The 27,737-nt window shown below is 42.8% G+C and overlaps 2 protein-coding genes across 9 annotated transcripts in view; both read left to right on the top strand.

The window, feature by feature from the left end:
- Positions 1-13,064, top strand: part of numb (NUMB endocytic adaptor protein) — a 42,150-nt gene extending 29,086 nt beyond the window's left edge. The window contains exons 4-11 of one of the 6 annotated variants that reach the window (XM_040137476.1): positions 4,653-4,685; positions 5,394-5,468; positions 6,831-6,971; positions 7,749-7,953; positions 8,410-8,706; positions 9,040-9,183; positions 9,793-9,948; positions 10,776-13,064. In XM_040137476.1, the coding sequence (XP_039993410.1) occupies positions 4,653-4,685; positions 5,394-5,468; positions 6,831-6,971; positions 7,749-7,953; positions 8,410-8,706; positions 9,040-9,183; positions 9,793-9,948; positions 10,776-11,524 (1,800 nt within the window). In that variant the 3' untranslated portion in view covers positions 11,525-13,064. Of the gene's footprint in view, positions 1-4,652; positions 4,686-5,393; positions 5,469-6,830; positions 6,972-7,748; positions 7,954-8,406; positions 8,707-9,039; positions 9,184-9,792; positions 9,949-10,775 lie in introns of all 6 variants that reach the window. The other 5 variants (XM_040137475.1, XM_040137478.1, XM_040137477.1 and 2 more) reach the window with 5 other exon arrangements.
- A 589-nt stretch (positions 13,065-13,653) lies between these two features.
- exd2 (exonuclease 3'-5' domain containing 2) lies at positions 13,654-23,857 on the top strand. 3 transcript variants are annotated; one of them, XM_040138008.1, is made up of 11 exons: positions 13,654-13,793; positions 15,560-15,663; positions 15,771-16,236; positions 17,304-17,560; positions 17,698-17,824; positions 18,679-18,989; positions 19,322-19,428; positions 20,081-20,216; positions 20,696-21,064; positions 22,332-22,585; positions 22,692-23,857. In XM_040138008.1, exons 3-10 carry the CDS (start codon positions 15,826-15,828, stop codon positions 22,546-22,548), a joined length of 1,935 nt encoding a protein of 644 aa, XP_039993942.1. In that variant the 5' UTR covers positions 13,654-13,793; positions 15,560-15,663; positions 15,771-15,825; the 3' UTR covers positions 22,549-22,585; positions 22,692-23,857. The 3 variants fall into 3 exon arrangements, with proteins under 3 accessions (XP_039993942.1, XP_039993941.1, XP_039993940.1); XM_040138007.1 differs by having other exon boundaries at positions 15,593-15,663; positions 22,332-23,857; XM_040138006.1 differs by having other exon boundaries at positions 22,332-23,857.
- Positions 23,858-27,737: the final 3,880 nt, after the last annotated feature.

Raw genomic sequence — 27,737 nt, 5'->3', positions numbered from 1 at the left:
AATTGAATGGACACTAAAACACTTAAATATTCACACCAGTTAAAATAGAACGATATAATAAAACAAAGGTTACATAATGCAAATGAGAGAACATACCCTCACACACAGTTTTATATTTACATAGACACACACTTCTTCACGCTTCCATGCGCCGGCTGACACATTCAGGTTAACGACATTCACTCATAAAACACATTTTTATCCAACACAAAAACTCCCATATGTACGTCACTTGTGTGAAAAAGAGTGCCAACCACTATGCGCTATGTTTTCATACAGTGCTTTTAACTTACTCACAAACATGCACACACTTGTGGACACCCATATCACCGTGTGTGTGTGTGTGTGTGTGTGTGTGTGTGTGTGTGTGTGTGTGTGTGTGTGTGTGTGTGTGTGGGGAATTTACACACACACTTTCACAGCCTCACACAGTGGGACAACACACATTTGTAGCACACAGAAGCACAGCATACACACAACTAAAACATACCCTCGGATAGGGCTCACAGGCAAATAATTTGTTCACACAGAGACACACACAGAAGGAAGTGTACCCAGACATACTTCTATACACACACACACACACACACACACACACACACACACATATATATATATATATAAACATACATGCTTTAAAGTGAATACACAAAAATCGAACCCACGCATACAGGCCTAATAAACACAGGCACAGCAGCACGAACACACTGGTGCTTGATGAGGTCACATGGAGTACACGGAACCTGAGGCTGTGAGATCTTATTGAGTTACAGTCATTTCAACAAGGTGGACAAAATGGAGCCAACTCCAAAGGAGAGGCGGGGGCTTCTGCCTCCTGTCCTCCCGCGGGCAACAACCATTTGACCCTCCTCAACCTAATGACATTTCCTCGTCTGTCTCCGCTGACATTTTAATCCCTCGCTTCCCCGCTACCCACAGACCTTATTTGTAAGCTAGCACAGGCATGACTTTATTGATCTGCGTTTAAAAGCAGGGTGGGAGATTAAACCTCGCCTCCTTAAAAATATGAGTCAGGCTGGAATGATTTCGAGTCCCTCTTCTACACAATATCTTTCCTGCTAAATGGCCTTCATCCAGTTAAATCCTGCCATCGACGTAGCAGTTCACCGGTGTGCCTGAGGGGCTTGTCTTACAGGAAATGAAAGAAAACAATCACTGATGGTTGGGTAATGCATACTGTAAGCCGGTAACTGTTCATTCCAATGAAAGGCACTTACACACTGGAGATTTTTTCCCCCCTTCTTCCAGGTTTGTTTCCTTGTTGTGCGCTCCCCTACACATGAGCACTGTTTTCTCCTTCCTTAAGTCTGCTGCCTGATCCCATACACTTTACACTGCGATGCCATCACACAGGAAAAATAGCATTTCTAGCCTTTTGGAAAAGTTTTACAAATACTAAATGGTCACTATTTAAAAATTCATAACACAGGAATATTAATATTCGCTAACATTCAGCACCAGAGCTGAGAGCAGTGGAGCAACAGAGGAGTTGTGCTGCATTGCGTCACTCTGCACTTCATTTCCATTGCTCTAATTCTCTTTCCATCACAATTAGTTTTGTAGTTAAATGATTTTCAGACGAGAGTAGGCTTGTAAAGTTTATAGCCTGCCATGCTGTCATCCTGTGTTTCCCTGTCTACAAAGACTTGTTTATAAAGAATAACGCAATGGTTTGGACTTTTACAGACATCTTTTGGCGGGGGAGGGACTGGTAGCAAGCCTGACTCTGCCTCACACAGCCTAGCAGAATTTACTAGCGTACAGTCCGACTCTCCCCAATGCCAGTTGGCAGTCCACGTCAGAGCTAGATTGTCCAGACCAGACCAGGGCCGCTCTTCTTCAAACAGATGTACAATCAGCAAGGCCCTGATAGATCCCAGCTCCTCCTCACAGACTCTTTAATTAGTTAACTTTTGCCAGGCAACAATTACAGTCCCTACTAGTCGATGGAATGTGAGTTAATATTACTCAACAGTAAACTCTGTTTCCAGAAACTAATAATTAAATTGGTGAGGAACCAGACTCGCACCTGTAAGCACTTAATATCTGATGTGGGCTGATGAGAGGTTGCTGTTTCCTGAAAATCAGCTAACAGCAGTCAGACAGCAGCCACAACAGCAACACAATCTGGCAGCATCAGCACTTAAGGTCTTGGGGCGAGTGAGAGAGAAAAACATGGAAATAGATATGTTCAGATTTCCCCGTATGTGGCCTGTGCTGGAGGGTGCGTGTTGGTGGTCTAGATGTCAGTCAGTGTGTGTGTGTGTGTGTGTGTGTGTGTGTGTGTGTGTGTGACAGCTACAGTTCTACAGCCGACTCCATTGTTTTTCCCAGCAGCCTTTGGGACAGTAATGAGAGCTTTCTCGCAGCTCTGCAACCTGTGACTCAGGGGGGAGGATGGAGGCGGGTGGAGGAGGATGCTGCATTGCGGCACCGTCAACCTCCAAGCTGCCCTCTCACGTTTTCATCATGACGTCACTTCCTGCTGCTGCCGTTGGCCGGTGGCCCAGGGCTGGAGGTGTATTCCGTGTTTTAGCAGTGGTAACGTTTTAGCCGTCATTCAGGAGCTCGTAGTGACCAGGAGTGTTTCCTCCGTGTAGGCAAGGGTTGGGCATCCCACCTAGAGATGCTGACATGCTGAGAGAATTCCAGTTGTATTTGTACACCCAACACCCAGTAACCCGCAACTTTACCACACCACAATAAAAACATCATTGAAAATGTACCCTAGTCCAACAGATGGTGTGTATGTAAGCCGGTGGTTTCCGTGAAGACTTTTAGTGTCACAGTCATGAAAAGTTGTCTCAGATGCCTTTCTACCCCCACTTGAGATATTTTCCTGAGTAAACACCAAATGTGGGAAACTACATAACAAAAATTTTCCCTCAACCCAGAGCTGCATCCGCTCTGAGGGAATTCTCCAATCATGTCCTCAGCTCAACTCAACTCCGCTACAAAAGTGTCACAGAAAATACGCGCTATAAGTAAGTAACTTCCTACAGCTACCCTGCGGGGTGGTGATTTTAAAATCTTGACAACCTGTCAGATTAACAGACAAGATGACTTACACTCTGGCTTAGAATAGAGATATCTGTCATGTTTGTAGCAAATGTAGTAGGGTGTGACTTGTTGCACAAAGTAGGCCTGTCACAGATGTTGCACAAGATGTGTGTTTCGTTTTTGCACATCTGTCTGGTGGTTAGTGTTGTTTTTTGGGGCAGAATTACTGCCACGAACTGGTAGTACTGCCAAGAGGTTTTTACTTTGGTTGGTCAGGTTGTCAATTAAAAAGGAGTCAAGTATGCACAACCAAACGTTTTTTTTTTTAATCAACACAGACGCAAGTCTTGTTGGCTACAGAGTAAGTTTCCTGCTTCAGTTGTTTCATTTTTACTTTGCTGGCTTCACCCTGATCTTTAAAAACTCAGCTATCCTTTCATACCAGACAGCCTTTTCCCCTACCCTAGTTTCATAACAATTCACACATTGAATACCTGAATATTGTATTACCATTTTGTTGGTGTTATACATTTTTTTTTGTCTTTTTAAGCAGGTTTTTATTGCAGAGAAATGCCTCCAAATCCCCCTCTCCCACACTGCCCTCCCATTCTAGTTATCTTGACCATATAGATATTTTCCCCCTAACCACCAAGCTTACTAATACTAGCCGTGCAGGCTCTGCCATCATCTGCATGTCTGTGTGGTTCTCAGAAACACACACACTAACAAGCGCTTAGCTCATTCCCAATGAATCTCCAGTGCTGGTTAACACGTTAAATCATGCATTAACATGGTGCTCGAAGTGCTGTCTCCACCATGGCTGTGTAACAGGAGCCGAGTGGCACTCCTTTTCACAGTTTATGGGGAGGAGAGGAACACTCAGGATGCGGGGGAAGAAGGGAGGATTAATGCTGGGCTGGGTCTGGCTGGGCTGTCTTTATGTGGTCGCGGTGGCCTAAACTTGACCCCTGACTCTGGCTGACCAGTGAACAGTTACAAGCTTGACTCAGAGGTCAAACTGCCATCTGTGGGGATCTGTTTTCTGTCTGCTGAACAACCATGGAAGGACCGCGTCTCGGTCTAGGAATCCGAGGAGAGAGAATAAAATGGGATCTGGGATTATCTCCCCCCACAGACACACACCTGAAGGTCTGCCGTCTTTATCTCCTCTGTCCAGGCAGCTTGGTATACTGTTTTAGCTGTGGCACTGTGGTATTGTTGCAGGGTTGTTGCTGTTTATTTCAGTTGCAGAAGAACTTAAGGGTGTCATTTCCTGCTGTCAGGGTGATCTGGTGGGATGGAAACCAGTAATGTGGTTTACTGGCTTCCATTGCGGTAGTACTAACAGTGATCATCATAAAGACAATAACACCCTCATTTCACCCATTCAAACATCTATCAGTATGGAATCACGTGGAGCTACTTGATCCATTGCCTCAGTCACTCACTCATTCACTCACTCACTCCCTCTCTCACTCACTCACTCATAACCCCGTTTTCACCTTTGCCAAAAAGAAACCCCAAATCAGATCCCTCCCAGTGGGCTCCAGACAATTTTTAGACTTCCTAGGTAACATTTTCATGCCTTGTTCCTCCCTCCGTCTCCTCCATCCCTCTCACCCATCCTCCAGGACAGGAAATTCTTCAAAGGATTCTTTGCAAAAGTAAGTTATTGCTTTGTGTGTCTGAGTGTGTTTCTCTTTATTATTAGCATTATTGTTATCTTTCCTCCTCCTCACATAACACTTCACCCTTTGATCATGTCTGAAGGTTGGAAGAGACGCACATGCACACACACACATGCGCAGGGGACAAATCTTTGTGGAGAGAGACAAACAATGATGCATGTGTCTGTGAGCAGGTGGGGTGGTTCAGTCTTGGGCGGGGCACGTTTTTGTGTGTCTGAGTGTGTGTGTTTTTTTTTTTTTTTTTTGTATTAACAGGCGTGCCTTCTTTCCCTTCAGCCCTTCTTCCATGAACCAAGAATGGAACAATGAACAGCTTGTGTGAATGAACGTTTCCTTTTTGTGCACACACAGATATTTTTTTGTTGTTTCTCTAACCAATGGGGGCACAATTGTCGATTTGCATCAATGCACAAAATCTCATACCAATGTTCTTGTTTCTTTTAATTAAATTTTGGGTACTATTGAATGACACAGCACTCAGACCAAAAACAAACTCCTGACATGTGTCTTCTCTTTTGTGCCTTACCTGGTGCTTTCTCTTCATTTACAGGTGTGCTTTGTGTGTGTGTGTTAAATAGGTACCAAGGATTGGTACAAAGGGAAGTAATCTTGGGGGATACGGGCAGACTGGAAAAGTTTCTTTTGTTTCTTACTCGTTCCTCCTCCTGCTGTGTGTGTTTGCAGGCTGGGAAGAAGCCAGTGCGGGCTGTGTTGTGGGTGTCGGCAGATGGTCTTCGCGTTGTAGACGACAAAACAAAGGTAAGTCCCTTCAGTCTTCTATCACAGGCTTGATGAAAAAGAAAGAGCTACAAGAGGAAGTACTTGTGGCTTTAGCAGCTTTAAAGGCAGAAGCCGCGGAGCTGCAGCAGTTAATAATGGTTGTGAAGCTACTATACTATGCTATGGTGTACTTTGGTGACCTCCAAAAGGCCCTCTTTGGAAATATGTGTTCAGTGCACCTGCAGGAGAAAATATGAGTTGAGCAAACAGTATCACGTTAAAGGTTACATTGACACCTGCTGGAAAGCACTGGTACTGCATCAAACCTTGACATTTAATGTGGTCAGAGCACCTGCACACCTTTTAAGAGAACTGGCCTCATGGTTCCTGTGAGGCTGTAATTACAGGTTAGCGAACGTTCAATACAACTGCAGGTTATGAAAAGGGAGAATTCAAAAGAACAATAAAAAGAGAAAGAAAAGACCAGTCTTTTTTTTCTTTCTTTCTTTTATTTCTTAATCTACATAGATATGTAAGTTTTGTTATTAAATGTCTTGGTAATTATTACTAACAATGAGTTAACTTTGCTAACACGGCCACGGACGCGACCACACAAATTTGTTTGTACAAAATGTTGGACTGCGAGTCTAATTTAAAGTTTAGTTAAAAGAAGCAGTCTGTCTGAGGAGTGTCTTTTGCTCAGCAACGAGGTCAGCTGGGTTCACGTCTTTGTATATGTAGTTCTTTCCCCTATTGTTTTGACTTTATTTGCAATTCTAATTTTTCCTGCCAAGAAAATCCTTTTTTTGAGTGAGGAATTGTGTTTTTTATTGTCAATGAGTTTTACTGAATAAGTGTGTATTTTAAAAATCTGTTTTCAGACAAATGTGTTTGTCTGTGAATAAGAATGAAATAATTCCACCACAAAATCACCAAGAGAGTGGATGCTGAGCTCTGCCAATCCATGAAAATTATCTAAAATATTTATTTATTCATTTATTTATTTAGAGCAAGCACTGTTGCTTGTGAAAAGATACTGTTAAGAGGTCCATGATCCTGTATTTCTTATTTTATTCTGTTTAATTTTTTTTTGTCTTTATGTTCTATTAAAAGCAGAACAATTAAGACCAGGATCCAGGATTCCTTCCACTATCTTTTTAGTGTTGCCCTGTACGTGACGGTCAGGGTTACGGTTGTAACCGGGTGCACGCCGGTGCTTCTGGAACTGATAGTAGTTCAGTCTTTCTAAAGCACCCTTGTAGCCAGGTCTTCTCACTGAAGTACTGTTCACTGTGCACTCTTTAATCCCACATTTTGAGTAGACTTGAGTGAGAGTCCCTTAGTCCCGACCATAGTTTTTAATCTTATGATAATGAGGCAGTGGTTTATTCTTTTTTGCAGGACCTGATTCTGGACCAGACAATAGAGAAGGTGTCCTTCTGCGCTCCGGACCGGAACTTTGAGAGGGCGTTTTCTTACATCTGCAGGGACGGCACCACGCGACGCTGGATTTGCCATTGTTTTATGGCCATCAAAGACTCAGTGAGCAATCTTTCTGAAGCCTAATCGTTTTTACATGTTAGATGAAAAGTGAGAGATGAGGAAGACTATTTACTCTAAAGCATTATTGACGCTAGATAGGATACTGCTCATGGCCTCATCTTGAAGACAAAACAGATGCTATGCACAACACACAGTGCACGTAGATTTAAATCAAGATTTTTACTACACCATTAATATATATAATTTGAATGTTAGGCTGCCTGCGCTTGGGATTAAGATCTTGCTAGAGACAATTTCAGTTGCCCTAACTGCCCTGTAGTGGCCTCAAAAGGCACGGTCTTATACTGTACAATCCTCCGTCTTTCCCATGTCATGTGAAGGATGTAGTGAACACAATTAGTTGATTAATCAGTGAGTCAACTGACGGAGAATGAATGGCCAACCATTTTTTATAATCAAGTAATTGTTTAAGACATTTATCAAGTAAAAAACTCTCTGTTCTCTTCCCAAGTGTGTGGATTCTAAAAAATAATCAACAGATTAATCAGTAACGAAAATAATTGTTAGTTGTAAGTCTGTTGTAAACTACAGGTTTTATATAATTTTTATTATGGGAAAAGTAATTATTACTTTACAGTAAGACTGCTCATCTAAATAAGGCCGTTATATCAATTTCACACTCTGAATGTCAGTGAGGGTAGTGTTTTTTCTGTAGTGGTACACCACTGCTGAATGAACTCAAGAGAAAACACTGGACCCCTGCAGACCTTAAGAATTATTATTATTATTTTTATTTTTTATATCGTCCCACTTCAGGGAGAACGTCTCAGTCACGCTGTGGGTTGTGCATTCGCCGCTTGTTTGGAGCGTAAACAGAAACGGGAGAAGGAGTGTGGGGTCACGGCAACCTTTGATGCGAACAGAACTACTTTCACCCGCGAGGGCTCATTTCGCGTTACTACGGCAACAGAGGCGGCAGAGCGGGAGGAAGTCATGAGGCAGCTACAGGATGCTAAAAAAGGTCTGTATTTGTTGTGTTATTCCCTGACCTGGGAAAAAGGTTGGCCAGTTTAACCAAGGTCTTTTTATGTATACTCCCACTTCCAGCTAATGTTATTGCTACATTTGTTTGACTTATGACCCATTTGGAACAGAAAAAAGAAGTCGGCCTTTTGAGCAATGGCCAAATAACAACTACAAATAAAAATAAATACACAGCCCTGGAAAATGCAACTCAATTTTAAAAAATGTTTTTGTAAATACCACAGCGTGCAAATTTTACATTTAGTATGTGTTTCATATATTCAGATAATGTAACATGTTTGAACCTTTTGACTGAAGGAATTCATTATCCTGAAAACACATTTTTAAAACTTTGGCAAGAAACCTTTAACTCTGATTTATTTGGAATTTCTTGGCACAGCCGTTACTTTCTGTGGCGTAACACTGTCTTAAATCCGCCCTTCTGTAACAGCAGAGACAGATGTGAAGGTTGCTGGGAACTCAGCCACCAGTGTGACAAACTCCTCAGCCCATCAGACTGGAGGTTCACCATCCCCCTCGTCCTCCCCGCCCCTCTCTGTGCCCACCCTGGGTCCTCAGGCGATACCCCGCAGACACGCACCAGCCGAGGCTCTTGCCAGGCAGGGCTCCTTCAGAGGCTTCCCGGCCCTCAGTCAGAAGACGTCTCCCTTCAAACGACAACTGTCACTGCGTATGAACGAGCTGCCCTCCACCATGCAGCGCAAGTCGGACTTCCCCATCAAAAACACAGGTGAGTCTGGGATCGACCGTCCGTGTCCTCAGCTCCTTTGTTCTTTCACACATCTCACCGATAACCCTCAAGTACACTGTCTGTAAGGATTATTGGTAAGGATCCACCATAAGTCGCAAAGAACATCTGAATAAAAGGTCGTCTTTTCAGTCTGGGTTTTGAAATACTTTGAGTTTTTGGATTAGTAACTAATCCAACACATTCCCAGGACAAATTTCTTTCCTATCCTCTACTGGAGTTGTGTACTTTGTCTTACGTATTTTAGTGATATTCCCCCCCCCCCCTTTTTTTTTTTTTTTTTTAACTCTGGTTAATTCCGGTGTCCTCCTCTAGTACCTGAGGTAGAGGGGGAAGGTGACAGCATCAGTTCGCTGTGTACTCAGATCACAACAGCATTCAGCGGACCCCCAGAGGACCCCTTCTCTTCAGCACCAATGCCCAAGGCAGCTTCATCCCCGCAGTCTCCTGTGGCACCAGGTAAAACCTCTTCGTATAGCCTCCTATGTTAACCTGTGGAACTGGGCATCCACACTGCGACAACTCACAGTTGGTTACCGTGCGTTGAGGTGTTACTCAACTACAAAGTTTTAAGTAGAGAAATGACACATTACTTCTGCTCTGTTTGCTACTGTCATAAAGTTACATTGAATTAGTTCATTAGTTCCATTTCGCATTTGCCAAGCAAAACTGCCTCATTCAGTAGGGAAATAGAGAAGCACACACTAATAGATTGTTTGTTCACTGCGCATGAGAGCCAAAAGTTATCTGTGGCCAATTTTTCTGGGCAGCAGTCTCCTTCAGGGCCCACATTTTGGCTGAATTTCCGGGTAATTTGGCTCCGTAGGAAAAAGGAATAGACTTCCAATGATTTGACAAATACGTTGCTTTCAGTTAAATTTGCTGTTAGGGAATGTGTGCCTGGCCAAACTTTGTCATAACTAAGTTTATAACATATGTGTGATTAACACTTGTTAAGACTGCCAGTTAACTGCATGGTAACATTGTGCATGTCTAACACAAGATCGGTCCACGACACCCGACACACAAGCTTGCTTTGTACTAGCATCTGTCTTTTATCTGCTGTAGTGAACGGCACAGCTCCTGCCTTCTCTGTTGCTGCTGTTGCTGCTGCTGCTGCTGCTGCTACTGCTAACCCCCCAGTTCTGCCCCCTGCTCTGCCTGCTCGAGAAACTAACCCCTGGGCTAAGACCCCAGCAGGGGCCCCGGCCTCAGCACAGCCAGGTAAGCAGCTCCTCAGGAAGGTTCAATGGTAAAGTTTGGACGCACTGAGAGGGTGATACTGAAATGAAAAATATGTCATTAGGAAATTACAGTTGGCCATAGTGTGTCCTTTTGGAGATATTGCCCAGGATAAAGTTCCTCTTATCATAACGGACATGGGGATACAATGGGTGAATGTCAATAAGTTATTGGTCCTACCAGACATGTTTACTTTCATTGTACATCGAAGATTTTAATGATTCAGAGTCAGAATCACTTAAACCAGAGGTTTTCAAACTGTGAGACGGAGGGAGAGACAGTACAGCATAGGTGAAGGGGGAAGGTTCTGAACAACAGATTGTCAATCACTGATTGATCATTGATAGATTGATCTGCTGCTTTGGCCCGCCGATCAACACAGTCCGCAGCTGGAGCTGCAGCAGCGGCAGTGACAAAAAGCTCACTGAGGCAATTAAAATACTTTAAAGCCCTTAGCGCCGGATTGCTGGCAGTTGGCGAGTAAAGTAGTACTCCTTCTCCGAGTCATAACTCAGCCAAATCTGAACGTACCCATATGATCCACATACGGTATTTGTAGATTCAGCGTTACTTACACTTTCCAAGAATATCCTCATCTCTGAGGTCCATCGCATCGCATCAAGTTCTGGAGTTACGAGGAGCATAACTCCAGAACTTGACTGAGATCTACACATTTTTCAGTATTAAAGTAATCCAGTGGTACTTTGTCTGTATTTCCATGGGTACATTGGAACTGCTTATACCTAATTCGTCTTAAATGTTTTATTGACTGACTTACTTTGCCTTTTCTGTGTCCTTTCTGACAACAGGAAATGACTGGTCGTCCCCTGCTCCAGTGATAGTAGTGCCCCCCTCATCCTCCCCAGCCATACCCTCTCACAAACGCACGCCATCAGAAGCAGACCGGTGGTTAGACGAAGTCGCCAAGTCTGTCCGAGCCCCGCAGCCTAATCCAGTCATGGCGGCAGCATCGCCTCCCACCCAGCCGTTCACTGCCCCTGTGCCGATACCTGTGGCGTCTGTTCCCGCTGTTCCCTTCATGTCCTCCCTGCCCCCCGCTGTGCCCATGTTGCCCCCTCGCCAGCCCGCCTTCCACACTCAGGCTCCAGCCTCCTACCCAATGTCCAACGGGCTGCCATTCCCTCAGCCCAGCGTGCCTGTGGTCGGTATCACTCCTTCACAGATGGTGGCCAATGTGTTCGGCTCAGCCACGCAACCCCAGCCGTTCCCCGTCCCTGCCTCCACGACGCCCCAGCACGATGCCCAGGCCGTCGGCAGCGTCAGCCCGTTCATCAAACCCCCACAGCCCCCCGCCATGAACCCTGTTCACCTCCAGCCATCCAATGGTAGTGTAACCTTTAACGGGGCAGACAGCTGGGCGGCTCCATCCCAACTTGCTCCATCCTCCCCGGCCACCCAGCCACCCCCACAGCAGCAGGAAGATGCCTTTGAGGCCCAGTGGGCAGCCCTGGAGAGCCGCTCGCGTCAGCGCACCACCCCCTCCCCGACGAATCCCTTCTCCACCGAGCTGCACAAGACCTTTGAGATCCAGCTCTGAAGACGGTGCGTGAGATGAGAAAGTACTGGACAATGAGGAGTTGATTGAGCAGGTGGGTAATTGATTGCAGAGGAGAGGGGAATGTCCCGTCTCACTTCATCTCGGTTTCAGTGGACAAGCTCAACGGGGCTAAAAAGAACTGGCAGACGGTGGAGAGCAACGGGTGAATCAACAGGGAGCAGAACTCAGAAAAAAATAACAAAACAGGTTGCTGTTAACAAGAGGGCAGCTCCCCAGGCATTTCATTAGCATTGTCTGTATTGTTTTGCTTGTGCTGTGGAGCGCAAGGTCCTCATCACCCTGTGGAATATCTGTGCCCACTGTCAAGCCCCCTACCACCCACCAAGGTGTGGTAGCTCCCGTCCCCTGCCCTCCTTCGCTTGGTCCAGCTCCCAGCGCCCCCCTGTTGACAGGGCGAGACCCCCCCCCCCTCACCTGGCAGAGGAACTGCAGCACTGAGAGAACTCAGCTTCCAGATGAGAAGTTCTCCTAATAACTTCCTAATCAGAAGAAGAGTGAGACAATGCCAAAATCTTTATTTTTATGCATTAAGTATATTTTAAATAGCTTTGGAATCTAACAGAAGAGTTGTAAGTAATCTTGCCAAAGGCAGAGGCTAGCTACAATGAGACAAGTTTATGTTCGTGTATACAAGAAATGACCCTATATATATTATACATAAATATATATATATATAGATATATATATCTATATATATATATCTATAAAGAATCTATACTGTACACACAGCTCACGGCAGTGCTAATTTTTAATGTGATGTAAAGAGATTTTGTGAAGGGACAGCTGCTTTACCTTTGTGTTTTGTTTTATTTTTGAAGAAAAATCTCTTTTATTGCATCCTGTAATTGGATGTGAAGCATCTCACTGTAAATACGGTATCATTGCAGCAACAATCAATGTGGACCTAGCAATGGGTGGTGATGCCCAACTGGTTGCCTCTCTTACCTGTGCTCAGTTTTTAATAGTTTAGTACACATCAGTACTTAACATTTTACTCCTTCTGTCTTCATAGTCATTCTTTTTGTGTGGTAACGATCTTGTTTTTTATTTAACACAGTAGGATTTGTCATCTCCTGTTTCTCCATCTCTTGAACTATTATTATTTTTTTTTTTTTTTAGTAGTTGATTTATAAATTTTTATTTTGCACAAGCACTAAAGTAGACGATTTGACCTCACAGGTGACGTTGATCAACATGGGTTAGTCAGTTGTGGTGCTGCAGTAGCTGAGAAGCTGCATGCTTACCTGCCCTGACCTCTGTGAGCCTGCTGTGGTTCTGACGGTCAGCAGAAAACTGCAGGGAGATAAAACGGTTTCATCTCACTGTCTGATTTCTCTCTGTCATGTTTTTTTTTTTTTTAATCAAACCTGTGAATATGATCTATTCTCTGATCTATTTTTCCATTTTGTAATTATTTCATTACTTTATTACACTTCTTTGGAGAAATATTGAAGCTAAAAGATTGAATAAATTGATGGTGGTAGAGGAAAAAGTGGTTTGTGTTCCTGAATGAATAAAGTTTGAATGTATACAATGCATAGTGAAATCCTTTAACACAGATGAGGAAATTTTTCTCGGGGCACAAGCTAGAACTGAAAAAGAAAATATTCAGCATCTATTTTTGGATATTTATCAAACAAAAAAGACAAACATTCGCCTGTTCCAGCTTCTCAAATGTGATAATTTAGTGCTTTTTTTATGTTCTATGTGATTGTAAATTGAGTGTCTTTGGGTTTTGGGCTGGTTGTCGGAAAAAAACAAGCAATTTGAAGACATCCCCTTCAGGTTCAGGGAAATTTTGTTGGGCAGTTTTCATAGACTAAACGGTAATTACAAATGATAAATATTTAGTTTCAGCCCTACTACAAGCACGTGCATAAAATACTAAACAACAGTAAATACAAAAATATAACCAGGTAACAGATGAGTAGATTGGGATCATTTTCTGTCGATATGAAACAATTCACTACTTTGCACTTGTAGGATGCAATTATATGAGACTATTTGCAGACTGAATGAGATTATAAAAGCCAAGCTGTGACTTTCCCAAAGGCCCCAGCGGTAAGTTGCTTTGGTCTGTGGTGATGTTTGTCCATCCTTCCGCCAGGCGGCGCTGGCCGGAGATCTGTGTCCCGGTGCAGCAGCGTCGTTATAAATACAGCCAGGAGGACATGGGCTAGTTGAGCAATAAGAAAACAAGTGCACATGTGTGCGTGACACTGGTGCCGTGTTGGTTAATAACGCGAAGGTAAGAGCGACAATCCGTCTGTTAGCACGCCGAGGTACTGCACCGCTGTTATGCAGTCACGCATCCCGTCCGGTCCAAGGTCGCGGGGCTGTAGGAGCCGCAGAGTTAACGAGTTAGCAAGTTACCCGGCTAGCTATTGAGGCTAGCCGGGCAAAGGTTTGTTTTAACTTTGCCCTGACGGGGAAAAGCTGATCACAGTCACGGAGCACAGTCCCACCTTCGAAACAAGTTTCCATGGGAAAGGAGAAAGGGGGACCCGGTCAATGCCGGAAGAAGTTACACTAACTGCTAGGTGCAAGTGAGAGCTCAACTTAAACGGTTGAATGGCAGCACAGGCGGGTTTTGTTTTTTGTTTTTTTGTTTGGTTTTTTTTGCATGAAATCGTTGCCCCCGCGGCTTGGTCATATAACCGCCCTGTCTTGTGTTGAACCTGTGCTCCCAGATAGTATAACGTCGTAACCCAGCCTCTGTCTTCTACCTGCTTAGCGTCGGCGAGACGCGCGTTAGCGAGCTAGCCGGTAGCTAACCTAACACAACCCGACCTGTGGCTTGTGTGACAACAAACTCCGTCACCCGATCGGGAAAGTCTGCGAGCGTTTCACTGCCTCTGCCAGCTTTTTTTTTTTTTAGAAATAATACCTACGCGTATACTGTACTTATAGGCAGCTGTGACGGCAGAAAGTGTAGTTTATAGGTCTGTAGAGCCTTGACACCTCACTTGGTGAAACCTGGTCGACTTCTGTTGATGATGATGATGATGATGGTGATGATGATGTTGTTGGTGTTTGTTGGTGTTAGCGATATTAAACGGGCACAGAAAACCCTACCAGTGGAACAAGTCACACTTAAAAATGCAGCCTGTTGAGAAGCCACCCTGGGGTCGAAAGAATTAGGTTTTTTTTTGTTTTTGTTTTTTTCTCCAGGTCTCGAAGCTAAACAAGTGGCGTTCACTCGTAATAAAAGGCCATTTGCATTCTGTTTTGTTTTTGTTTTGAGTGCCTATATTTTCACATTTGTTTGCACAATGCACCGCGTCTTTTTACGCATTTGCAGATCCTTGCACGCATTCACAAATCTGAGTACACACGCACAGATTGAGAGACAACTCGACACACACACACACACACACACATCTGCAAAGAATATTGTCAAAGAAAGCGGAAGCTTACCATTTTTGTAATTTTCACTTTTACACGATTCTCCATAAATCTACTGTAGACAACAATGTGTATACAAGGCTCATGGAATTCCTAATAAATATGACCTTGGAACATCAAATACTGCCCCCTAGGGCCGCAACTTATGATTATTTTCATTATTGATTAATCTGCCTATTTTCTTTGATTGATTGCTTGTTTAGTCTATAAAATGTCAGAAAAAAGAGAACCTCAATCCGGACCTTCTCCAAGTCCAAGGTGACAAACTTGTGATGTCTTGTTTTGTCCGGCCAACAGGGAAAGAAACGAACAAAAAAAAAAACAGAAAATCTTTAGCAGCAGTATTTAAAATATATATTATTATTATTGTTGTTATTTTTTTTATTTCTTTATTTCTTTAACAAACACCATGTTTACTCACAGAATCTGGTGTAACACCGGTATGATTACAGTGAAGGTAGTTCCTTGGCTTTTCCATGATAACTTGTGGGTTATTATGGTCTGATAGGAAGTGTATCTGCTTTACAGAACAACTCTGGATTTAAAGTTGTGCATGGGTAATGTCACCCGTAGGGCTTTAATGTTACTACTCTTACTGTTTTATGAAAGGAGGACCTGTGGTGTTCGCCTTTTTTGTTCCAGAGGGATGCAGCGCCTGTCCCGACCGAAGAGAGAGAGCCAGGTTTACACGGGTTCCCAGTGACACAAGAAAGGTAAAACATCGCTTGCCTTTTTATTAACAAACAATTTGGGACATGCAGATCTGACCACTCAAGACAAAACATGCGTGTGTTTGGGTTTTTTTTTTTTTTGACTCTAGGTTTACACTTTTCAGCCTGTTTAAAAAAAAAAAAAAAAAATCCCTACAAGTCAACATGTCTCATCGGGGGCCTTTAACTGCTGTCATAACAACAATACTTGGGGCAGCCTTAGGAGGGCTGCTCATATGGCGAGTTTACCGAACAAAAAGGAAGAGGCTGCCTTCCATCCAGAAGGCGGCTGATCCTGCGGAGGCTCCAGGTCCTGTGGAAAAGGAGTACACAGGTGCGGAGTATCAACACATCCAACCGCAAAACCTCCTAGAGAAGGAATTCAAGGCTGTGGAGTGTCAGACCACACATGTGCCCCCTCCTGTACAGATACCTTCTTCTGAACAGCTGCTGGGGGTGAAACCGGTTATGGTGAGCTCTGAAGAGGAATGGCAGCAGCTGTGGCCGCTGATGCAAAAGGAGCTGTCAGTCTTCCCTGTGCTGGGGCTTGACTGTGAATGGGTAAAGACCAAAGGCGTAAGAAATACCTTTTTGCATGGTTTAAAATACGAAGTGGAAAAATCCACCCCAAATGATTAAGCATCGTACACTGTGTTCGTACTACTTTGTTTGTTTGGTTTACTTTCCTTATTCCTGTGGGTAACTGGCCAGATGCAGACAACATTATTCTCGAGTGGAGTTTGACAGATAGAGCTGATACAGTTAGTCGGTCAGTAGGTTTTGTATGGTTGGTTGGTCCAGCAAAACTGAAAAAAAAAAAAAATCGATTTAATGATCCATTATTCATCACTAGTTTTTCAGCAAAAAAGCTTAAAATCCCCTTCTTGTAGCCCCTTGAAAGTGTCTCTCTTCTGCCTTTCTTCTCCCATATACAATATTAATTGAATATCTTTGGTATTTTTACTGATAAAACATGCAATTTGAAGATGGCACATTGGGATTTGAGAAATTGTGATGGGGATTTTATCACTGTTTTTTACATTTCATAGACTAAATGATTAACTGAGAAAATAATTGCCATATTAATTAATAATGAAACTGATTTAGTGGCAGCCCTAATTTGAAGGGTGTCACCTTGGGTTTCAGGAAATTATGATGAGATTTTTTTTTTCTTCACCACTTTCTGACATTTTATAGACAACGGAGTGAAATGATCAAGAAAGTAATCAGTAGATTAATTGATAGTGAAAATTTGCTGCACTCCTGTTGACAGTTAGTTCAGTTCAACTGTCTGAAAAATCATCACTTTTTACTTTGGTGTCATCCCTCAGAATCCGTCACCCTTTTTTTTTTTTAACACTTAATTTAGCATTTAATTCTCAAATAGGAAAAATAAATCAAGGGAAACAGGGGAGTCATACCAGTGCTTCCAGTGACAGTTAACCAGATAGACGAGAAAGCAATTTACCCAAAGTAAATCACTACACTCGGTACAAACAACCCAGAAAATGCATAACATCCATTTGACAATCTATACCAATGTAAAGTTATCAGAAGGGTGGAATTTTCCTTTTAAAAATCCTCCTTTAATATTTCAAGTGGCTCGTGTTCTTGTCTGACCCGGCTGCTGTTTCCTGTCGCAGGTCTCGGTGAAGGGCCAAGCCTCCGCGGTCTCCCTGTTACAGATGGCCTCATATTCAGGTCTGTGTGTCCTGGTGAGGCTGCTGCCGTTCCGCAGCGGTCAGCAGCCCTTCCCGCTCAGCTTAATGGAAGTCCTCCGAGACCCCCACATTTTGAAAGTTGGCGTCGGTTGCTATGAAGATGGCAGGCGCCTGACACGTGACTACGGTCTGTCCCTGACGTGTACCGTCGACCTGCGTTATCTTGCCTTAAGACAAAGGTAGTTTGGTTGTTGACGTTTGCAGCCCTTTTTCTTAGGAAACGTGACTTTTTGCTCTTGTTTGTCGATAGTCACATTGCGAGAGGCTATGTGTGTAAATTGAGAACGCTTGTTTTCAATTCTGTCTCCATTTTCAGGCAAGCCGCAGTGAATAATGGCCTTAGCCTGAAGTCCCTGGCAGCAGATCTGTTGAATGTATCTCTAGATAAATCTCTGGAGCTGCGCTGCAGTGACTGGGAAGCAGATCAACTGACGCTGGAGCAGGTAGTGATTCATTATATTGCAACATTCTTCATATTTTTCATACTACTCATTTTTCAGATCTGCTTCAATACATAAATCAAAAAATTTAAAGATGGTATCTAAAGGGGGGAGTTATCCTGGGTGTCCCTGGTTCCATAAATCTAATTCATTTTCACAGTGGGTGTACTGCCGTAGCTTGGATGAGTATCAAACTCTCCCAGTTAAATCTTTGGGTTTTTTTTTTTTTTTTTTTGTTCTCATAAAACATCAAAGGCACAAGCCCGTGTACATAAGAGAGTAAGACGAAGTTAAAACTAAGCCCCAGTGTGCATTTTGTAAGAAACATCCAATCCCGGAGCTTAAAAATCTTTCACATTAATGCTTAATGGTGGGCAGAAGCTAAAGATTACGCTGTGGGGGGGGGACGACTGATTTTACAGTCTGTAGCTTAAATAAATTTCACTTATGGATTCTGGGTCAATTTCGGTTCAGTTCAGACTCTACAACTCCATGTTTTGTCCACAACTGCAGTGAATAGGACTTTGAAATAACTACAGCTCTGATTCGGACGTCTCACTGTGTTCTCTGTAGCAACAGCAGCTGAGACTCATGGGTAATGTAGTATGCGGAGCCGTCCGACTTGCCAGACTTACTGGAAAACAAAAAAAAACATGATTTCTCAGAAACCAAGTTGAAATAATTGAAACTGGTAGCCACAACATAAACCTACATTCTCCAGGAGACCCCTTGTTTCTATGTTGAGTAACATTGAAGAAAATTTTGAGATGGGAATTCAGAGAGGGGGAAAAAATATTTGCCTCCACCCATGTCTCTCTAGTGTTTTCCTCTGTAACTTTGTCGTCTGATCATTCTAGATGACTTATGCTGCCAGAGATGCCCAAGTTTCGATTGCTCTCTTCCTCCACCTCCTCGGCCTCCACTCTGAAGCCGGACCCGCCTCTTCCAGCGGGAGCTCCTACTCCGAGTTGGCTGCCCGCTGCCAGGGCCTGGTGGACGTGCCCTTCAGGGGCCGAGGAGACGGAGAGGACAGGGCCGCCGATGGAGAGAGGAGGCGGAGGACCCGTAAATCACCCGTTCATGAAAGTCCAGAGTCTGGAGATCAGCAAGTCCCAGACCCTCGAAAGAATAACAAGAGGAAACCTCTGGGTGTGGGCTATTCCGCCAGGTGAGGGGGGGACTACACACTTATCAAGAGCCGAAAAAGCGTTTGCAACAGCAGCTAATAATTAACCAGTTTTCATTTATTGTCTACAAGAAGTTTCATCAATGTGGTACGTGAGTGGGCCCAGCGGCCAGCAGAATGGAACCTGCATAGGCTAGATACCAGTTCCATACTCTTGTGTCTTTTTTTTGCTATGATATTGTTTCATACATGTTCAAATAGAAGTAATAGGTTTTGTTTCAGCATAAAAGCTCATTTTGATTTAATACATTTTAACTGATGCAACTCCAAAATCAACTTATCTGAAAATAAAAGTAAAACTCTGCCTGGTACAGGAAGTCTCCCCTCTATGATAACTGCTTCCTCCATGCACCCGACGGCCAGCCTCTGTGTACCTGCGACAAGAAGAAAGCCAAATGGTACCTAGATAAAGGAATAGGAGGTACAGCACAATGAGTAAAAATGAAAACAACAATCTTTCTCATTCTGCTTTTAGCTTTGAGGCTACAACATGCAACATACAGCTCTTTGCCTTAAGTTAAAAGTTTCTTCCTTATCCCTTCAGATGGGGAAGTGTACACCTGAACCAGCATCCGTAAAGTCTTCTTTACAGGCAGAATTTTTCCCCCTGCATATTTAGCTTTGTTGCTCTGTGTTTACCTGAAGTTTTCCAACACGTTGCTTTGACTTCTTGCACCGTGGCTGCTAAGGGCCAGGTTATGCTTAAAAAAAGGAGTAGCTCTTACGACGTGTTGTGGGTGTCGATGTCAGATTGTTGGTTTCCCCCTAATTCCAGAGATGGAAAAGTGTGAACATCATTAAAAGGTTTGCGTCAGGCAAACAGGTCATTTAAGCATGAACACGTACGTGTGCATGTTGACCTAATAAGATTGAAAAATTTTGTTTAAAAGTTGCATATTGTAGCTTTAAATCTTTGGTACTCACTGTGATGTTTGTTCTGAGAAAGCGAAACTGTTAATTTATCATTTCTCCACTTAACAAGCTAGGAATCTTTTCCCCCTGTATTTATAGTGCTAGTCGCCGAGGAGGAGATTCAGAAAAAGGCCTTAAAATAAGATCTGTTTCTGACCCAGTGCTTCAGAGTGAAGATCCTTTTGTTGTGAGGTTGCTGTTCGAGCCATCGGGGCGTCCCGACTCCCAACAGGACTACTATCTCACTGCGAAGGAGAACCTCTGTGTGGTCTGCGGCAAAGCGGATTCATACATCAGGTTTGACTTGCTTTACTTACCTTGTAATTACTTTTGTCTGTTTTGAAGTGGAGGGTGTTCTTTTCTTAAATTTTGTATTTATGAATGAACCTGTTCTTTGTTTTTATTTTGTTTCAGACAGAAGTAGTCTAGAACCCATAGATATTCAATATTTAGTTATATAAAGCAAGACTGAACAGTAAATCCTCGTATTTGAGAAGCCTAAACCAATGAATTTTTCATTTTTACTTGAATAATTACTTGAAGGATTAACTGATTATTAAAATAGTTTTCTATTAATTACCTGTCCGTCGACTAATAGTTTCAGGACAATGTAGACTTAAGTCTCCAGCAGTGACATAAAAAGCACTTGAGTGTCCTGTACTGAGCCATTTAGTTTTTTTTTTTTTTTTTTTTTTAATAGTGAATATCTCATTTATTGGAGACACTTAATTACTTTGCAGATGTGATTAATGCAACATTTTTCTCTGGCCACACAGGAAAAATATCGTGCCACATGAGTACAGGCGACATTTTCCCACCGAGATGAAGGACCACAACTCCCACGACATCCTGCTGCTCTGCACCAGCTGCCACGCTGCCTCCAACGTGCACGACAGCCTCCTGAAGCAGCATCTGGCCGAAGAGTTCGCCGCCCCCCAGGGTTGCGAGGAGGGGGTTCGTCTGCTGGAGGACTCGGACCGACGGCGGGTGCGCTCGGCAGCCCGGGCTCTGCTCACTGCCGCGGACGGACTTCCCGAGCAGCGGCGAGAGGAGCTGGAGGTTTTGATCAAGAGTTTCCTAAACGTGAGCGAGAGGCAGGAGCTGACAAACGAGGCTCTGCAGCAGGCTGCTGGTCTGGAGACGAGGTGAGTTTCGATTCAAGCTGTGTGTTTTTATAGATTCGCGCTCCAACAAAACAAAATCAATCTCATTTATTTTGGTTTGGTTATTTGTTCCCAGTTTGAAACAAATTTTTCTTCCCCTGAACCAACATAACAAAATCCTTTCAGAGACACAATAAAACTCAGCATACAATTTTTACTATGAATATCACCTAAACATCTAGTTTAGCTACACTAACAACTACAAATGACCCGCTTTCGAAGTATCAAGAACCATGTTAGTACTCCAATATGAATTAAAACTACAGTGATGCAAAACGGAGATGTGCCCAAGCGCTGCAGCTGCATCCAGTCGTGATCAAAATACTGAAAATATTCATGCAGGGGAGAAAGAAGTTTTGCACACAGCATCTATTACAGAGCAAGAAGTGCAGGTAACTGCAAGACTGAATGTTGGTAATCGGGAAAAATAAGCCACAAGTGATTGCGCAGCCCACAAAAGTACATGAATGCTATTTCATTAGCGTTGGCGTGAGCGGCATGTTTCACTCAGTGAGTCACGTGGCTCATGAAAGGACATAAGCAAAGGGCTTAAATAGGAGAGTACATGGGTTGATAACATACACCTGTATCCCCACGTGTGTAAAACAGGCTTAACCTCAGACAAATATCAAAAGTGATGATAAATACAGGACAAGCATCAGTCCATCGCTGTCTAAAGAAACAAAATGAATTGCTCACATCAGAAGTTCCCTGATCATACACTTCTATCATTTGATGCTGCTTTTACTACCACAAACATGTTGTTCAGTTTTTCTAACTATTGGTATCGTTAATGTCAGTATTGGACTCAATGGACGATAGTTTACTGTTGTTACTGTTACATTAAGCTGATTTTTAGGCTTGAAGTTACTTCAGATAGATCACAGAAGTATTTGATGCAGCAACTCAAAAATAAACTAAAAATTATATTTTAAATGTTGCTAAAACATTAACTGCAAGGTTGTGTTGGCTGCAGTTGAAGTCTGACCAATGCTGGATCATTTTATTTTAATTCATTTTTGAAAAAAAAACAATATCAGGAAACACTTTTACACTCGTATCTAGGATGAGCTCATACTGGATAATGATATCGGCTCAGCCAGTTTATCGGTCTATCTCTAATCATCACACTATCGTATTCATTTACTGGGTTTGCATGGGGTCTTCGTAGGACTGTATCAGTTTGTTTTCCAGACCGTCAGTGCATTCTGCAGAATCTGCCTCTCACTGCGACTCTCTCCTCCTGAAGGATATTCAACGAGGCGTACGTGCCCCACGGCCTGAAGGTGGTGCGAGCTCACGCGGACCAGGGCCTGCGGGGCCTGATGGACCTGGAGCATCGCTGGAGGCAGCATTTCCTGGCCACCATGCGACCTCGCCACCTCCCTCCTCTCTGGTCCATCGACCACAACCACAGCAAGTTGCTCCGCAAATACGGAGAGGACCTGCCCATCAAGCTCAACTGACTGTCAGCCTCCACAGAGCAGCCACAGAGCGGGAAAGGAAACTTGATTTTCTCCCGTCTGCTGGTCAAAGCGCTGGATTTGAAACTTCCACAGCCACTTGGTCATTTTTACAAGCCAAATTGCTTCTTTTTTTTTTTTTTTAGTGAGCGGATGAATGCACCAAATGTTACCAGCATGTGGCGGCGTCAGGGTCCCCCCCCCGCGATGAGTGTGAGGGAATGCACCTGATCTGTGATGGACGGCGGACGCATCGCTCTTTTGTTTGGTGATAGTTTACCCGAGAAACCGGTGAGATGCTGCTAGGTTGCTATGTGGACCCTGAATGAACTTAAGCAGAGACTGTTTCTGTGGAGAGGAAAACCAGCACCGAATCTGAAAAACAATGACTCTGCAACAGTAGGATGGATGTTCTATAAATGCATATGGACACTTTTTTATTATTAAAAAATGTATAAATATTTATGAAAAGGGTTAAGATATTGAAATGTATGAATTGATTTTTAGAAAAAGCTGCGGCCTGCTCTTACTGTCCCCTTAAATTCGATTTAACAACCCCACCTCCCCTGCAGGTTAGCAGCTTATTACCTCCATCAGTCCGAGAATAATTGATTTGCTTTGTAGAGAGAGGGTCGTTTTAATTCGACCTTAAATTATATGGCGCTCCACCCTGCTTTTTGTTTCAGTCTGTTGTCTGTTCTAAGTCAATAGCTGAAAGATGAGTTTCCCAGAGGCAACTTGAAATCAAATTTAATCTTTGGCCATTTTGCTTTTTAAAAGATGAGTTCGGTCTCAAGGTGCCTTTAGGTCTAAACGTGTTCCGTTGTTTTTTTTGTTTTGTTTTTTTCTGCAGGGGGGAGATGAATGGTAGCAGGGTAAAGTTGGCCCTTTTTGGTTGATCATTTAAACATGTGATGTTTATGTCCTGCAGCTGATTCTCCCAACGGTTGGGAAATCCCCATGGCTCATGTTTTAATGTGCCTCTTAATCCCCAAACCTGGCCGGAGACTTGTCACAGCGTCAGGACATGACCTCGTTTCAGTCTTGAGCAGTTTCACTACGACGTCTTCTCACAGAACCCAAACTGCACAGTGAAGAAAAGGTGCCAACATAGATGTGAATATGAAAATTAACTCACCCTCCCCCCTTTTTTGAGTGTAATCAATTTATTGACAATATACGAAACTGTAAATTATGAAAACAGCTGCTTTGTCATTATTCATATCTTCCTGGATTTAAGCCCTTAAGCCTTTGTTTTTCCTAAATTGTGAATGTTAAAAGTATGCATTAATAAAATTCATGTTTGTATTAATCTTCTGTGACATGTTTTGCTGGTGAACACACCTTTACACACAGCCCTTAAAAAGACACGACGCGATTCACCGTTTGTTTTTGTTTTTTGTTTTGTTTATTTTATTTCTTACAAAATCACAGTTTAATAAATAGTCTGTAAAAATGAGTACAAAAGCGGTTTTCTTAACATTTCATATATGAATCACTCATGACTTTCAGGTCAAAGGAGTCTTTAGTTGGATTTTTTTTGTCAGGAATGACTTTTTTTTTTTTTGTTTTTTTGTTACAATCTAGTTTTGCTGAATTAAGGCCTCTTGATTTTGGCATCAGAACAATCTGTCAGTCAAATGTTTTGTATCTGAAGTTGAATTAGTGTAAGAGTTATGAGCTCCCCTGGTTTCACAGTAAAGTCAGAAAAATGAAAACACATTCACAAATAAATAACAAGATGGCTCAACATGCAGATGTTAATCCCTTTGTCCTAAAATGCTGACAAAACTAAGCATATTTCTAATGGTCAGTGTTCGACACTGCAGACAATAATGCAACAGTAACATTGGCACATGAGGCTGCTTCATGGAAGGGGATTCCATCAAAGTTGACTTGAGAATTTACTTTTCGTTTATTCTGAGTGTCCTTGAATCGTTGAAGAGAAGAAATTTTGGCGAAATTTTGGAGGTGCTCCCCCCCAAAAATAAAAACATAAGTAAATTTTGGTGGAATTCCCCTTTTTTTTAAGAAGTTTTGCGGTGACAAGGAGTGCAATCCCGTGTTGTGAAAGACACTCTGACATCTTTACTGCATTACGGCGAAACCTCTGCGAGGGTGGAAACACACCTGAAGATTGAATCAGTTTTTTACATCCTCGGATTTACAAATTCTGTTTAAAGAAACGAACGAATCGGGAATTGTGTTCATTCGCCCTCTTACTGACCGCTGGCGAGAAGAACGACAGTCCCTCCCGTGCCCGCACGGTAAGTACGAAGCTACGGCCGGTTAGCCGGTTAGCCTTAGCTTAGCATGAAGACTGGAAACGGGGGAACGGCCCGCCTGGCTCCCCCAGAATCCGCCTACCAGCACATCTAACGGTCACCAATTAACATTTTATGTTTCCTTTTGTGTAACTAATTCGTAAAAAAAATAAAAATAAACAGAGCTCCAGACTATTTCCTGGAGTCTGCTGTCACTGCGTTGCTGTCGGACAACCATCAAAACTGAAAACTAGCAATGAGTAATTTTTATTTATTTTTTTTCAGAAACATTTTCTGAGCACAACATTAGGTGGGTTATTCGTCCAAATGTAGCAAAAAAAAATGTTTAAAAATAAAAGGAAAATGCGAATTAATGCTCGTGTCCATCCACTGCTGTCACACGGATGTTAAGAGGTGGACTTGCCGAGATAAAACGGGCGGGGGCGCTAATTCCCTCGTCGGCTGCCATTAAAACCGCCTCTAGAAGGAAGAGGGCGCAAACAAGAACATGCAGTTTAGAGCGGCGGTTAAACAAGGTAGAAAACATGATGAAAACGCGGCATCCCTGCTTGTTTGGCGTATTAATTAATTAAAGGAAGGTAACGATAATATTAACATATCTTTTAAGTTGATGAGGCGAAATTGTTATCGAACAATAGCTTAATTTATACATTCAACAGTTATGGAGCGACATTATTGTTTATTCGGCGTCGCGTTCCTGGCAACTTGGTAAATTTTAAAATATGTTCGCCAGCTGGTCTCTCAACTTTTATCCCGCCGCTGTTTTGGCGCAGACCAGGTAGGGCACAGTGGCTTTTTTTTTTTTTTTTTTTTTTTAAAGAGCCTTTTCTCTGAAAAAATTTGCGTGCCGTGGTCAGAACAACACTACGAGAGCGGCGAGAGCGAACCAGAACTGTGAAGTGAAGTTGTGGTCCGGACAGAGAGACGGTGAGTCTCAACTCACCATAAAGTTCTTTAAAAAATCACGCCTGAGCCGCAGGTTCGTCACTGCGAGCGACCCGTTCACACCCTCAAGAAACCGGGTCCCTGTAACGCTGCAGCATGCCTGTTTTTTTTTTTTTTAAATAAACTATCAGGTTTTTGGACGTTTTAGTTAGCGAGCTTCAGAGGTGCTGGTAGGACGATTTGGTGACCTTTGGACAGAGCCTGGCTAGCTGTTCCCACCCGTGTGCCATTTTCTTCGGCTACGCTAGGCTAGGCTAAGCTAACTGTAGCTAAATATCCACCATACATCAGTGACATCAGTCTTCTCATCTAACTCAGCAAGAAGGCATAACTGTATTTACGAAAAAAAAAAAAAAAAGAAACTATTCCTTTATGAATCCTCTAGTGTGTGTCTACCCAAACTACTGCAGAGAGTTTCAACACTAAAGTACTGCATATTATAACTCCCTTTGTTCATTCCAACAAAAGACGATTTTACATATAAAAATTGACAATGCAATTTAAGAAATGAGAAGTCCTGCTTGATTTAGCCCCAGATCTCATACGTTTTCTTTTTCTTCCTTTTTTTGAAGGGACAGGTTACTTTCACATTTCAGAACACCAGATGTTGTAGTATTTTAAACTTCACAATAATTATCTTTTCTTTGCAGATTCCATTTCCTTAAAGGTACACTGAATTAAAGGCATATTCATAACAATTCCAATTTGCAAGTCAAGCCTCGACCCCTAACAGTAACTCCAAAAGCTAAAATTTCGAAGCAGATTTTCAATTTATATTACAAAAATTAAAGACATTTTGCAGATTTTACATTTTGACCTTCGAGGTAAAATCCATCTACAAAGAATATTTTGCACAGGTTTCATGAGGGAAAGTCCTACAACTGATACAAATGACCTCAACTCTCTCTCGCAAATTTCATGGGAACGGAATTCGCATTTTCGCTCAGACCAATAAGATTGTCACATTAACGTAAGATGTTGCAGAAATTAGGTATTGCTCCCAAAATGGCTGCGTGAAAATAAATCTTCGGCTTAGTACAGCGGGCTATAGACCAAGAGTTTAATAAATAAAGAGAAGTCAACTTCGAAATGGGAAAATGTGAAGCGGATGATTCCTCTAGTTTTTTGGTCAAAGGCTGTTTGATGATGCAGAGAGGCTCGAGTTCTGTACAGTGTCTGTCACGGGGGGAAAAAGTTGAGTTTTGGTGTTTTTCTCTCTTAAACTTGACATTTTCCGCGGCCATTTCTGCCATTAAGTGACCTCAAGCCCTTGAAACATGATAGAAAACACCATTTCTAAGCTACACGGGCTTCAATGACAAAATAAGCATCTTTCATTTCCCGAAAAACAAACTCGATTTTTATCCAATGACGACGATAAGCAAAACAGGCAAAAATCTCCCTCCTCCTCCTCCTCCTCCTCCTCCTCCTCCTCCTCCTCACTGCACCACCACTGCTCCTAACAACCCTAACTCATTATTGCTTGCATGTTAATACATACAGTGTGGGAGACTATTCTTGTCTCTGAAAACAAACAGAAAACTATTTCACAGTCAGACTCCAGCATGAGTGACGACAAGGGTCCAAAAGAGGAAAAAAAAAAAAAAGCACGACTGCCTAATTTTTTTTTTTTTTTCTGTGCCGCCTCGGGTTCTTTCTGCTATAACAAAGACAGACTCCAGTTTGTGGGAAGAGACACAATATGGACGTTTGCTGGTGTATTCAGGATGTAGCAAGTCACAAATTCTTTGGAGTTTCATTCGTTAAGCCGAGATGATGGAGCCTGCGGGATTTTTTTTTTTAATGTAACCGTACCATCGCAGGATGCAATGTTGTCACACTCTCTCTTTAGAACCACGCAAATTATTTCCAAATGAAGACACACACACACACACACACACACACACACACACACACACACACACACACACACACACACACACACACACACACACACACACA

The sequence above is a fragment of the Xiphias gladius genome, chromosome 10 (genome assembly GCF_016859285.1).
Source record: "Xiphias gladius isolate SHS-SW01 ecotype Sanya breed wild chromosome 10, ASM1685928v1, whole genome shotgun sequence".
Lineage (NCBI taxonomy): Eukaryota > Metazoa > Chordata > Actinopteri > Istiophoriformes > Xiphiidae > Xiphias > Xiphias gladius.
This window is presented reverse-complemented; position numbering and strand designations above follow the sequence as displayed.